The 14,120-nt window shown below is 39.3% G+C and overlaps 2 protein-coding genes and 1 pseudogene across 2 annotated transcripts; 1 reads left to right on the top strand and 2 right to left on the bottom strand.

Moving 5' to 3' along the window:
* Positions 1-135: 135 nt before the first annotated feature.
* hesx1 (HESX homeobox 1) lies at positions 136-2,371 on the bottom strand. Its single transcript, XM_005946948.1, has 4 exons — positions 2,269-2,371; positions 1,335-1,444; positions 1,104-1,205; positions 136-321 (listed from the first exon to the last, which is right to left on the bottom strand). Exons 1-4 carry the CDS (start codon positions 2,369-2,371, stop codon positions 136-138), a joined length of 501 nt encoding a protein of 166 aa, XP_005947010.1.
* A 1,628-nt stretch (positions 2,372-3,999) lies between these two features.
* LOC102312088 lies at positions 4,000-8,243 on the top strand (annotated as a pseudogene).
* On the bottom strand, positions 8,221-12,589 carry LOC102310743 (cytochrome c1, heme protein, mitochondrial). Its single transcript, XM_005946946.3, has 7 exons — positions 12,436-12,589; positions 10,693-10,883; positions 10,314-10,440; positions 9,960-10,117; positions 9,709-9,869; positions 8,828-8,928; positions 8,221-8,523 (listed from the first exon to the last, which is right to left on the bottom strand). The coding sequence occupies exons 1-7, from the start codon at positions 12,514-12,516 to the stop codon at positions 8,419-8,421; spliced, it is 924 nt and encodes a 307-aa protein (XP_005947008.1). The 5' UTR covers positions 12,517-12,589; the 3' UTR covers positions 8,221-8,418.
* Between the last annotated feature and the right edge of the window lie 1,531 nt (positions 12,590-14,120).

The raw sequence follows: 14,120 nt of genomic DNA, 5'->3' as shown, positions 1-14,120 counted from the left end.
TTGTCTCCATTTTTTTTCACTATCATGTTTTTGAACAGAAGAAAGACAAAAGACAGAACCTGGAAGAAACTGATGATGTGTGGAGCAGTAGAACAATAAATCCTGCATAAGAGCAGGAACAGAAAAAGTCCTTAGTCAGCCTTCTTTTTCTGCCTCAACCTGAGAGAGGAGCTCTCTGTCACCTCGCTTGCCCAGCCTGACCTTCAGATGACCAATGACCTCATGTCCGACCCCGAGGTCAGCCACAGCTGTCTGAACCAGCTGCAGTCGGGTTTCTCTGAGCGAACGCCTCAGTTTGGCGCGCCGATTTTGAAACCAGATCTGAGAGAGAGAGAGACTGGGTTATTCTAAGTGGACATTTGATATTTTTTCTTATATATACACACATATATTATATGCACTAAGTCTGCTAAATACTGATACCCTAAACACAAAGCCCCAGCCTTAAAAAAGTAACTACATGACACAGAAACTTATTTTGCAACAGTTAAGATAGTTCTGCTTGGTACTGTTTATTAAAACACTTTTCAACAGTGCAGACATGTTATTTCTAATTTTCATAGTTCTGATAGTCTGGGTAAAGATTCAGTTCAGTTGGTTTAGTTGCCGCTCCTCCCTGAGCCTGGTTCTGCTGGAGGTTTGTTCCTGTTTAAAGGGAGTTTTTCCTTCCCACTGTTGCCAAAGCACTTCCTCATAGGGGATCGTATGATTGTTGGGGTTTTTTGTTTTCTTTGTAGTATTGTAGGGTCTTCACCTTACAATATAACACTCGTTGAGGCAACTGTTGTTGTGATTTGGTGCTATATAAATAAAACTGAGCTCAATTGAATCTAATTATTTATCAACCCCAACTCTAACATGGCAGATGGCACAGGACTATGTGAAACTTAAGCACACACATCCAGATCTGTTTTCTAACATGTAGTGTTTAAACCTCACAGCTGACCTATAAGACCTGCAGTTTGATGGATGAAATCTAAGGAGTTTCAGGGGAAAAGCACAATCACTGGGTCCTGAAATTAAATATAGTAGGAGCAAGGACAGGGAATGACAAACGTGAAGCGGTAATACATTTGGTTTTTCAATATTCTGTATGAAGCTACCTGTATTCTGTCCTCATCCAAGCTGAGTCTCTCTGCCAGCTGTTCCCTCAGCTGAATACCAGGATAACAATTCACCTGAAACACTGTCTCCAGTATATTCACCTGGGAGGATGCACACAATGATATTAACCCAGGAAAAAACCTGTATTTCCTCCTATAATAGATGGATGTCATGATTACTGTATCATAATTGAACAGAATTATTGAAGAAGTGGCTGATAAACTGATTACCTGGCTGGTGGTAAAGGCAGTGCGTGGTCTGCGTCCGATATACCAGTTTGATGTCGGCTGGGAGTTTAGCTGCTGCTGTTGTTCTCTGTTCTCGCTCTCCACATTATTTTCTGGTTTAATGGAGAAAAATAAAAGAGCATTTCACATTAATGCGGCAATTATAATCAAACGCAACATTTAGGCAGCATTAAGCCAAATTCTCAAAGTAACACTGGAAGTAAGATTTACTTTTCACACTGATGAATCTTACAAATGCAAAATATGAAATATATAATTTAAGAAAAATTATGTAGATAAATGTAACATAATAAATTATGCTTTACTTTGGCTTGATTTTGAGTTTTGTGTAATGAGCCAGAGAAAGCTTAGTTTAGTGGGTTACTTCCAGTCTGTTGCCACTGCTCAACTGTAAAATAAAAATGAAACCTGGTATGAGGGACAACAAGAAAGGAACAAGCAGGAGAACAAAGAAAGACATGAAAGAGAAGAAAAATGCATGTTCTTCAAAAGCAATGGATTTAAACATAGACTAATGAACTCAGTTTGTTTCCTGTACAGCAATCGGACGTAAGGAATCGCCCCCAATCAGGTTTTAAAAAAATACTGAAAGTGTCAGACTGAAACACTCAAAGTTTAGTATCAACTGGAGGATGTTATGTTACAAAAATTACAGACTGAGCAGTTTTATAATGACACAAACATGAATCAATGTTGTGATTCAGTGTAATCTAATTGCAATTTTTTCTACAAAAAAACAGACAAAAATGAACCTTTAAACCTAAACTTTAATATTACATATGATAACTGGTTTAGTTTAGATTTTTTTGTTTTTAAATGCTTTGGAAATCATGTCGTATTACAGACCAGAGGTTAGCACTTCATCAGTAGCAAACAGACTACCCATTACTAACTCTTCAGACCTTTTGTTCCTTACCTGCCCAGGGTCGGTGGAGTTTCAGGCAGTTTCCGGGTCTTTCCAAACCCAGAATCCGATCAATGGAAAATGCCAGCCTGCTTTCAACTGTCACAGACGCCATAATGATTACTCTGACTTATAAACAATCCTGAAAGCCGAGGGCCCCCGGCCTGCAAACAACAATCTTATGTCGTTGTAAAGAAAGAACAAATCCAAAAATCAAGCAGTAGTTGATCGCACTGTGGTCCTTTAGCCCTGTAGTCTAAAATAAACTGAAGAGGCCAGTGCCTGTTTTAGTCTGAGGTGCATGAAGCAGCAGGACAACAAACTGATGACTGCTGGTTTAAATGGGAATGGGAGGTTTACAATGGTCACCAATTAGAACTAAGAAGTCCTTTTTTCCATGTGAATAAGATTCCCCGAGGTTCCACATAGGAGCTAATCTCAGCTAATTGTGTCTGTGTGACCTAAAGACAGCATAAATATTTAACTCCAGTCAAATACAAGACGGCAAAAGTATTTGCAAAATTCACAGGAAACAAAAACAGCTCATCTGACAGCATTTGTGCAAATGTGTAAGTTTCTCTCCCAGATGATAAACTGTATGAGTGTATGTGTGAGATTAGGTTGGGAAGTCTTTTTTTGAAAACTGCCACCATGAAACAAATACAAAGCAACACTGACTCCTTTTCTTCTAAATTAGCAAAGTAGAAAATCAGTTTAGTTTTCACAGTAAAAAAAAACCTACATCCTTCTGTTACAAGACTGAGGCAGAAGTTAAACTAATAATAATGATAATGATAATAATGATCCAGTGAGATCCACTAATGCTATTAGCTTAATCTGTTTGTGTTGTGATGCAGATGAAGCTCGTAGTGTCTGAATGCAGTCTGAATCAGCAGGCAGGAAACCCTTTTCAGAAACAGCTTAGCTCCTAATGAAGGCCTAGGGCAGCTTTAAATCAACAGCACACTTGTTTATTTATCCATGAATGAAAGGTGGGACGGATGTGACTACATGCAGAGAGAAAAGCCACTTAAACTAAACCTCAGTGTGACTGTGGCCGTAGAGTTGAAGCAATATTTCAACATTACTTATCACAAGGACAAAAGAAGAACACCTTCCTTGGCTTTGTCCAAATTTAAAAATAATGAGAAACAGAAATGTAAAAACAGCAGTAACAGCTTCTTGTTTTCTCTGTAAATGGTTTTCAGAAACATTTCCAGCATTGTTTAAAATGGAAAGGTACAAACACTGCCAACTCCCAAATGGCATTTAAGACCCCGTGTGAAATCAGTCTCAGATTTCGTCTGTTTGCACTCTGCGAGATGTGGAGATTCAGCAACACACAGCAGACACAGGGAGCTTTAAAAGAAGGGAATACTAATGATCTGTCTGATTTAAAGCATCAACATGTCCTCAAACACCAGCATGAGGTCGAAGACAGACACACAAGGGCCAAAATAAAACTCCACAACCATCAAACTCTGGAAACAATCACAGCCAACATATAAGATCCACAATTTGTAAACAACAATTTCAGCATGTTATCTTTAAAGCACTAAAAAAAAAAAGAACGTAATCAACATAATAAGGAAAATAAGGACACACATAGCTTGTGATTCAGGAGGATGACAGGCTATGTGTGTCGTAAATCTGTCACTTTCAAAGGTATGAATACAGTATACATGCTAAAATCCTAACATTGTGTGTGAGGACACATAGATAACATACCAACAATTTGAGGACATGACTGACACAGTGTGTACTCTAAGTTTTTTTTGTGCATCTGTAAATGCTATTGTTGCTGTGCTGTGTTTAAAATTTAACATAATAAGTGTTTTCTTTGTCAGTCATTTCTGTTACAAATTACATGTTTTTCAACTAAATTTGACCAATAAAACTGATTTTGGTGCCTTTAAAACACCATGATGTCACACCCAAATGCTACACATAATTTTGTTTCGCATTAAAATATCTTTACACTCTACACAGGCCAGCCTTTCTCACTTTATCTCCGCTAGTTCCTTCTGCAGAGCAGCATATCAAAAATCTCTTGCACATTCCAACATGTTCACTAGAAAATGAGGGAGTGACAAATAGTTCATGCCGAGCAGGAAGAAGGGTGAGTTACAATAAGTGAAAAGATTCCTCTCTTAAATAAAGACTTTGGAATTCATTTAAATTGGCTTTGGAATTTTACTCCTGTTTGCTGAAACAAATGACTGAGACAACCTTAAAATACAATGAAAATAATCAAAATAAAAAAATACATAGCAGTAAACTGGTTACCTTATCTTGTCTTATCTTATCTTATCGTTAATAACAGGGTGGAAGTCTATTTTTGTCATGTGTGGAAGAGAAAGCATATTTTGTTAATATTAATTCCTTATTTTAGCTCTGAATATATGACAGTTCCTAACCCTGTGATGCTAAATGTGTTGTATTATTATTCATTCACTCTGCATCATCAATGTGAAAAACTACTGTTTACAATCACACACATGCAGTTTTTTTCCAGTGAGGAATACATTATACAGAAATGCCAGATATAGCAAAAATTATATTTAATATTGGTATTTAGTTTATTTAAAAAATAACAGAAGGCTTAATAAAAAGTTTGGTTCTCTCTCATTTGAACTGAATTTTGTGGCAATTTTTTTCATGGTTCAGCCTTTACAGAGTTAAAGCTCCGCCCCTTATGTAACACACTTGAGATATTCCAGTAACAGTTTGTCATTTTTCCGCATCTTGCTTTCCACCCCCATCCCCTCCCGCCCAGCACACACACTCAAGTGACTCGAAACTTTATTTAGCTCAGGCAGATCACATCAGCAGCATCTACTGTGAGAGAGCAGGAGGAGGTTCCATAATTCTGGCACTTCAACCTGCTACAACACCGTATGCTGAAGTTTGCTGTAAGTTTTACTGAAGGCATGATCCAAAGGTAAAGTAAATATCAGTGAGGATAAAGTTGTGACTGACTACATTGCTTCTATGCTTTCAGATTCACCCAGAGAGAAATGTCTTTCAGATCAAAATGATGATCTCTCCTGTCCTGTCTGCCGTGATATATTTAGAGATCCTGTTGTCCTCTCATGCAGCCACAGCTTCTGCAAAGCTTGCCTGAGGAACTGGTGGACAGAGAAACGAATACAGGAGTGTCCAGTTTGTAAAAGAACATCATCGAGGAGTGACCCAACTTGCAACTTAGTATTGAAAAAACTGTGTGATTCAGTGTTACAGAGGAGAAGTTCTGCAGTGTCTGAGACCCTCTGCAGTCTCCACGGTGAGAATCTCAATCTCTTCTGTGTGGACCATCAGCGGCCAGTATGTGTCGTCTGTCTGCATTCAGATGAGCACACCAGACACAAATTCAAACCAATTAATGAAGTTGCATCAGTTAACAGAGCTCACCTCCAGAAATCCCTGAAACCCTTAAAAGAGAAACTGAAGCTTTTTCAACAAGTTAAAGAAAACTATGAGAAAACGGCAGAGCACATCAAGGTCCAAGCCCAAACCACAGGGAGGCAGATCAAGGAGCAGTTTCAGAGGCTGTGCCAGTTTCTACAAAAAGAAGAGGAAAACAGAACAGAAGAGTCAGGAGATTACAGATAAGATTAAGGCTCTGAGCAGAGAGATAGACAGTCTTTCAGACACAATCAGTGAAGAGAAGGAGCTGAGAGCTGGAGACGTCTCATTCCTGCAGAACTACAAGATCGCAACAATAAGAGCTCAACGGCGCCCCCTGCTGGATGACCCACAGCTGGTTCCAGGAGCTCTGATAGATGTGGCCAAACACCTGGGCAACCTGGCCTTCAACATCTGTAACATGAAGAAACTGTTTTCCTACTCACCTGGGATTCTGGATCCCAACACAACAAATCCAGAACTCGTTCTGTCAGAACATCTGACCAGTGTGAGACGTGAAAGTGAACAGAAGCTCCCTGACAACCCCGAGAGGTTTGATTACTGTCGCATTGTTCTGGCCTCTGAGGGCTTTAACTCAGGGACTCACAGCTGGGACGTTGAGGTTGGAGAAAGCGAGGACTGGTTTGTGGGTGTTGCTGCAGAGTCCATTCAGAGAAGGGAAAGCGCCCGTCCTGTTTATGGAAAATAGGATGCTTTAATGGTAATTACATAGCACGGTGCTTATCGGATCCCTCGTTGGCTCTTACACTGAAAACAAAGCCCAGAAAGGTCAGAGTTCACCTGGACTGGTACAGGGGAATACTGTCGTTCTTTGACCTAGATACGAACACACACACTTTCACAGAGAAGCTGTTTCCATATTTTAACACTGTAAATGTGTATCCACTGAAGATAATACCCAGGAAAATAGCGCTAAAGCCCTGGTCAGACAGTATTAGTGTAGGAGTCTAAATCCATTTTTTAAAAAAGTAATTAAAGGATTTCTGTTAGTGTCATATTCAATGTTGTTACGTTTGATGTGATCAATATAAAGGGTTAGCATTTTTAAATCAGATTTCATAACTCATTAGTTTAATAAATATTTAAGATTCATGCAAATTATATATTTTTTGGCACTTTAAGGTGGGATAATTATTTAGTATAATTAATTTATGCATTCTATGTGTGCTTATTATTGGATGCCATTTCTATATAAGGTTTAATTTGGACATGCACTGAGAAAAGGGGAAAAAGGCACTTATTGCATTTTTAAGATTTTTGTAAGGGTTTAATATGAAACGTATCACCGCCATGACGTTTGGAAATATCTTGGTATGAAATAAAGGGCCTCAGTGAAGTTTATCAGAGTCTCCTGGATCTGTTTGTCTGGAAGTGTGGATTCCATTGAGGGAGGAACTTGGGAGTATCGCGCTAAGGATTCATTCATTAGGATTTACAATTAGTGTTGACTGAAAACCTTTTGTAGCCATTCCAGGTGTCATTCAAATACATTAAATTACAGGTTCTACACCAGCATCACCACGTAGCTGTGGGAAACATGTACCTGAATGTATGGATTTAATCATAGTATAATGTGCCAAATTGAATGTAAGTGCAAATGATGCCATTCAAGGTATTGGAAGACGTATTTAAATATCTGAAAATTTCACTTAAAAATAAATTAATCAAGTGCAATAGAATATATTTATTTAAAAAATATATTGTAATTTTTCCTTTTAAGTTCCTTTCTAATCATGTCTTATTTCTACATACTTTGCACATTATTTGAAAAATCTATTTTCCTTTAACATGGCTAATGTGTCTGAAAACAAAACTTCAGGAGATGTGTTGAAGTGCTTGGAAAAAAAAGTCTTAAATGTTACTTGACATCAATACAATATTGTTCGTTTCAAAATTTATTTCAAACAAAGAAATCTGAAGATTTGCGGCAGTGTCATCCATATAGAAAGAAAATGTAAACGGTTTATGTGACTGATTTTATTTTTCTGTAGTTTAATGAAATACAGAGTTGAATCAGACCAAAGAAGCCATGACGTTTCTCTCTGGAGGTCAGAAGTCGGGAGATTGTTTAATGAATATGTGACAAAGTTTAGAAGCAGAACATCACAGGCAGCATCTAAATGTGTGAATTTCGCTGCTGTCTGAAATAAAACACATGCCCACAGAAAGGTTCCTTTAAGATAATTTATTTTGTACAATAAAACTGAAGTCTAGAGCATGCTTTGTGGAGAAGACGGTGGAAGAATGACTTCTCACACACCCTGGATGTTTCACTTCTCACCACTTGCATTGCTATTGAGTATCTTACAAAGATGGACAGTCAATCAACTTAGCAGTCAATTGTGACAAAGAGACTGATACGAGATGTCAAAACAGGAACTGCTACCAGTAGTTAACTCGTTGCCGATCAAACAAAATTTGCAGCAGGTGCGTTCAAGAACACCACAAATCTGAAACAAACATGAACCACAATATGCAGGATACTTAAAAAAAACAAAACAAAAAACTTTCATAATATTTGTTCTACCATGCCAAAAAAAAAAAAAAAAAAAAATCTGTAAGAATAAACATAGTACATCCACTCCAAGTTCTGTTCCACCTCTCAGAAAGGCATGTTTGTGTTTGTCAGTAATTATGTGGCTAAGATCATCACACGGTGAGCATTGTGGGGTCATTGAACGCAGCCCTCTCCGTTTTCGGCCCAGGTTGGGGTGTGCGAGAGGCGTTTTGTTCCATTTACTTAGGAGGCCTGTAGGCGATCTTCCTGCTCTTCAGCACAGACCACCTGTGTCTCTTCATGTAGTAGAGCAGAGGCACAATGATAGCTGAGCCCATCAGCAGCTGATAGGAGAAAGAGAACACAAACATTAACCAATGCCAAGATCCATGCTTAGACATGTTTTCTATGTTTTAAATATTCTTGAGACGACAGGAAGGTCACATAAGAAGTCGTACAGTTTAGTGCATGACATAAAAACTTTTATTTTATACCCACAACATGTGTCCTGTAAAATATCTTACAGAGTTGCATGTGTTGATTTAATTAAACATATTTAAATTTGGAGTATCACTCAATTAAGAATGGGTGTCATTTTAAGTGCTGGCAAAGACAAAAAATAGGCACTCCAGTTGGTGAGAGGTGTACCTTCAGTCCCATGCGTTTGCGTTGGTCATGCTCGGGCTCAGCAGCCCACCTTAAGAAAGTACACACATCCTTAGCAACCTGACTCATGGTGGCAGGGGTTCCTATAAGAAACCAAGAGAACAGAAACCATCAGCAACACTTTTTTCATTTGTTCCTTCCAACCCCCCCCCTCCTCCAAACTGTCATGCTTCATTTATCAATGTAATAACAAATTACTTTGCAATAAAGTAAATGGATTCACTCAGGCCTCACTCTGAATGCCACAAGTCACAAAGAGGCGTCTTTCTGTCACATCCTCTCAGAATGGTGAACAGATTTTGATCTATAAACGCCAGTGTTTAAAAAAGCAAACCTGCGGAATGACTGGGCAATATTTTCTGCCAGAAAAGGATACATTGAGCAAAGAGCTGCAAGTGTTTTTGAAATCCATGAATTTCAGAAGACTTCAGACAAAAAAAAAGCCAATTAAATGCTTGTTACTGTCTATTTGGTGAATTCCCACATTCATTTCTATCCACCATTATATTTTATGACGATTTTATTTTTTAAATTCGCCTTAGACAATATGATAACTACTGAGCAATCCACCCTGCACTCTTAGTTTCAAACTTGAGTCACAGCTAACCAGACAGCATGGCCCTTGCAGTCTCCTATGCCCCTACCTGGAAGCTCATTAGGCGCCTGCAGTGAAACCCAAAAACACAAGTGTATGTATATTAAAAGGTAACAGGAAAGGCATGTTTTGCATGTCTTCGTTTTTTGGTTCACTCCAACAAACTGAAACTCTTTCTAAAGAGGGGGAAAAAAACAAAACAGAAAATAGTGCTCCCATTTCTGTAGCTGGAGAGAAGATTATCCAAACATGCACCTGCACTTCTTACCATCATCATACTCCAGAATTTCATTGTAGATCGGTGGGGCCATGCCAATAGCCTGCCCAGGGAAGTAGGGGTTGTAATAAAGTCCCTCTCTCACTATCACTCCTGCAGGAGGGTCGCAGTAACCCGTCAGCAGGCTGAACACATAGTCTTCTCCTCCGTGTCTGCAGGGAGCAGAAGGGTGAAACGAGTTAATGCTAAGGATACTGCAGATTTTGCACCTTTCAGAGTAAACACAGGTTTTCAGGACTTACCTGGCGTTCACAATGTAGCTAAGGTCTGGAGGCAGGGCGCCATTGTTGGCGGCCCTGGCTGCCTCGGGGTTGGGGTAGGGCTTTGGGAAATAGTCTGACAGCTTTCCTGGCCGGGTGAACATCTCGCCACTCTCATCAGGACCATCAACTACCTCTACCTAAACACAAATCATGAGAAGAGATGGGTCACCACCTACGGGCAGAACTTACTTCTACAGATAAAAACAATGAGACAATTTAAAGGAAAAAAAAAAGAAGATTCGGTCTGACTAAAATACCATTATGTGATTAAATTAGAATATTGGCAGAATCAAGACTATTCACAGGATCACATCTCCCCACATATAGACTCACCTCTTCAGCGATGGTCTTCACCTCGTCCTCTGTGTGCGACACTCCCACGAGGTTTCTGAAAGCCAGGTATTCCATACTGTGGCAAGCTGAGCACACCTGCTTATACACCTGGTAACCACGGCGAATACTGTGGGAGGCAGAGACAAAGATATGAAACATAACGAGTTATTTTATAAGAGCTGTCTAAAACTGCCAAAACAGACTTTCAATGAAAAATTCAGTCTGTATAAAGAAAACAAACGTGAATAAAGTGAAATTCTCTGCAAACTCAAGTCTTCAAAGCCAGCTAATTTTTTTAGTGGCAGTTTTACATTCAGTGCCTTTCATCACTCAAAGGATGTTTACAAACACTTGAACAGTCTGTATACATCCAACTCACCTAGCATGGTCCAGAGAGGACAGAGGTCCAGCGTGACTCCAGGGGTACTGAGGGGGATGAAGCTCCAACTCGGATGCTTTAACCGACTGGTGCAATATCAGTGCAAGCCCGGCTCCACCGGCTGTGACCACACCCAGCGTTGTCAGGGCAACCTTCTTCCCCCTTGGCAGGCTGGCGAAGGACATGCTGGCCTGTGAATGGAAATAAGCACAAAAAGTTACTTTAACAAACTCATCCAATAAGGGTAATCTACAGACGACTATCCATTAGATTCAGTTACTTTAAATTATATTAGAGCTGAAATGTACTTTGCTTGGGCATGGCGCCCAGGTCTACCGGGCTACTGGATATCCAAGTACATTTGACAATTTATTGTTTGGTCTGAGTACATAATTATTTTTCAAGTTTACAGTTTCCCAGTGGGGCTAAGGTCTTCCTGCTTTGTGTTGACCTTTTGGCTGGTATCCTTCAACATCACACAGCTCTCTCTGTGGACTACAAGAATAATTCTTGTTCTACTCTGAAGAATTGCTATGAGCTGAAGGCCAAGGCTGAGTAAAACCTGCTGCAGGTAAAGAAGTTTGTGTGCAAGGTTTAGTTAATTGAGTGGCCCTTTTTTTATAATCCAGTCTGGTTGTCCTTATGAAACTGCCCTTCACAGCTGATTTTGTAACCAGGTGTTAATGGCAGCATGTGATAACAGCATCCTCACATCAGCAAAAAAAACATAACACACCAACCTCCACCTCTGACATAAAATAATGCATGGCAACATTAATTTAGGGTACTTTATTTTAGTTAAGGAAGAAAATCAATATAATAGTTAATAGCCTAAAGATGGGCATGCATGTCATTTACTAACAGGAATGCTCCAATTTAGCCATTTCTCGCTATGCCCTTCTCCATCTCTACTGGGATACTCGCTCTGATTAAGCATTAGTAAAAAAGCAAATAGAGTTTGGGAATCATATCTTCGCAGTCTGAAGATTATATCCCCAATAATCAAAACAAAATGATCTCAAAGAAACTAAAGCTGAAAAACGTCTCCTTGTCCCTGAACCAGGTCACAAGCTCAGTTGGGGCCAAATGACAATTATGTTCAGCTTCTTAGGTATTTTCGGTTATATCCATCGTCTGAAACGCGCATCAGTGAATTGTAGACAGGGCACAGATATTTAGTTTGGCGATTGAAATTGAGGACGGTTTTTATTCACCGGAAGTCCTTTCAGTCCTTGAGATGCTAACTCTTTAGCAAGCTGTTTAGCTCAGCGACTTCAGCGGGTGTCGTTACTGACAGAAGTCAACAATCGCGACCCACGCCAGCTGAGTTTAAATATGCACAAATACAGTGGCCAAACAATTCACATTAATCTTCATGCATCGCTGGCCAACGTATATTTTAACCACGTTGCACGTTTGCCGGGTGCTGGACACGACATCATGGTTTAGCTCACCGGCTAGCTTCCTAAACACATTGAGGAGAACCTGCTTTAAACTGTCTGTGGCATTTCATTTTGGAGATACTGATGCCGTATCACTATCAAGAGGTTATGAGTGATAAAACATTTAAGAAATTAAAGCTACAGTTGTTGGTCAAATCCTAAAAAGTGTGGGAACACGAGTGACCTTGTCTCACCCCGCTGTCCGCACCAAGCTAACCTTAGCCAAGACACCTCACAGCACCGGTTTTCTATTAAATCGTGTCCTAAACACGTTCATGTGAGATAAATACTACTACACTACCTTGGAGGCCCTGAGAGTTTTCGGGGTGCTGAGGAGAGCCCTCCCCTTCCCCGATAGCACCACCGCTCGTAGCGCCGCCATCTTCTTTGCGGTTCTCGCTCTGCTCTGGAAGGAGTTGAGGCAGATAAACAGCTTGTTCCGGTCTGAAACTTCAAAATAAAGACGGCCAGTGTGAAGCGTTTTGGCCTCAGTTGTCAAAATAAAATCGCTGAGACCATGCCCTCCATATCTACAATGTATGAAAAAACAAGGGAATTACTGAATACTGAGTACGTTCAAATTACTCTAGATTTATTTTGAGTTTTGCATTATTTGTATGCAGTTGGTTTATTTAAGTAACAAATTTCTGACATTTTCAACAGCTAGTTTGCCATAAACTGTGGCATACAATATTTCAGAAGTCAGTAAAAGCAAGACAGAATACATGTGTGTAAATAAGCGAGAGAGAGATGTAATAATGAAGCTGCAAGGAACAGAGGTAGAAGATTTTAAATACCCAGACAACCACTCACACCTACAGACAGTTTAGAATCAGCAGTTAAACTAATATGCATGTCACTGCACTGTGGGATGAAGCCAGACTGCCTGAAGAGAAAACCCACCCAGACACATAGAACATCCCATCTGGACAGCAAATTCAAACCTAGGACCTTTTTCCAGTGAAGTAATGGTGCTAACCACTACACCATCCTAGTACTATATAATACATTATATAATATAAATGTACATATTTTCACAAATTAAGATATAAGAAAGAAGTAATACAACTTTATGCTTATTTATTTATTTTAAAATAAATACCTCTGCAAGTGGAGAATATGGGCCTTTTGCAGTGGCAATAAGTAGCGTATTGCGTATTTATTTTCTTCATACTGTCTCTTATTATGAAGGTAGATACAAAAGTACACCGGATCTATAAGATGCTAGCTAACTTGACAGAAATCTTACACAACTAATTTACACAACATTTTTTTTGGGAGGGGGGGGGGGTGTTAAGTAACGTTTATTTGTAACATTCTGTCATTAATAACATAAAACTAGTATTTACAGATTTTACCCTTACAGCTTCTTTCTGACCAGATTTCTAGCAATGAATGAAATGTAAAGTTGTTTTTTTTGAAGAAAATGTGAAAATAGCCCCACCTAGTGGCCGCTCCAGGACTTTTCAGACATCCATCCATCCATCCGCTTCCGCTTATCCTTTGTCAGGGTCGCGGGGGGCGCTGGAGCCTATCCCAGCTGTCATAGGGCGAAAGGCGGGGTACAACCTGGACAGGTCGCCAGTCTGTCGCAGGGCGACTTTTCAGACATTTTTACCTAAATTGCAAAGGCTGATGTCACACTTCTATCTGCTGCTATTTTAAACTTTTTTTCCCCTGTAGGCTGACCTATGGCACTGTGAACGACTGAAAGCATGGTGAAATTTAAGGCTTTTACTTTTTAAATCAAATAAATCGATAAATCAATAAAGTAATAAGTTATTAATTAAACTAAGATCTTTCAAAGCTACAGTCCTTTTATAACAAGAGCTTTCTTTGTACCCCCTAAACTGTTCCTACATGAAGTCATATTCATGATGAAAAGATTTTCTTTCTTTCTTTCTTTCTTTCTTTCTTTCTTTCTTTCTTTCTTTCTTTCTTTCTTTCTTTCTTTCTTTCTTTCTTTCTTTCTTTCTTTCTTTCTTT

Source organism: Haplochromis burtoni, unplaced genomic scaffold (assembly GCF_018398535.1).
Source record: "Haplochromis burtoni strain Fernald_Lab_line unplaced genomic scaffold, NCSU_Asbu1 Contig_183, whole genome shotgun sequence".
NCBI classification, from domain to species: domain Eukaryota; kingdom Metazoa; phylum Chordata; class Actinopteri; order Cichliformes; family Cichlidae; genus Haplochromis; species Haplochromis burtoni.
This window is presented reverse-complemented; position numbering and strand designations above follow the sequence as displayed.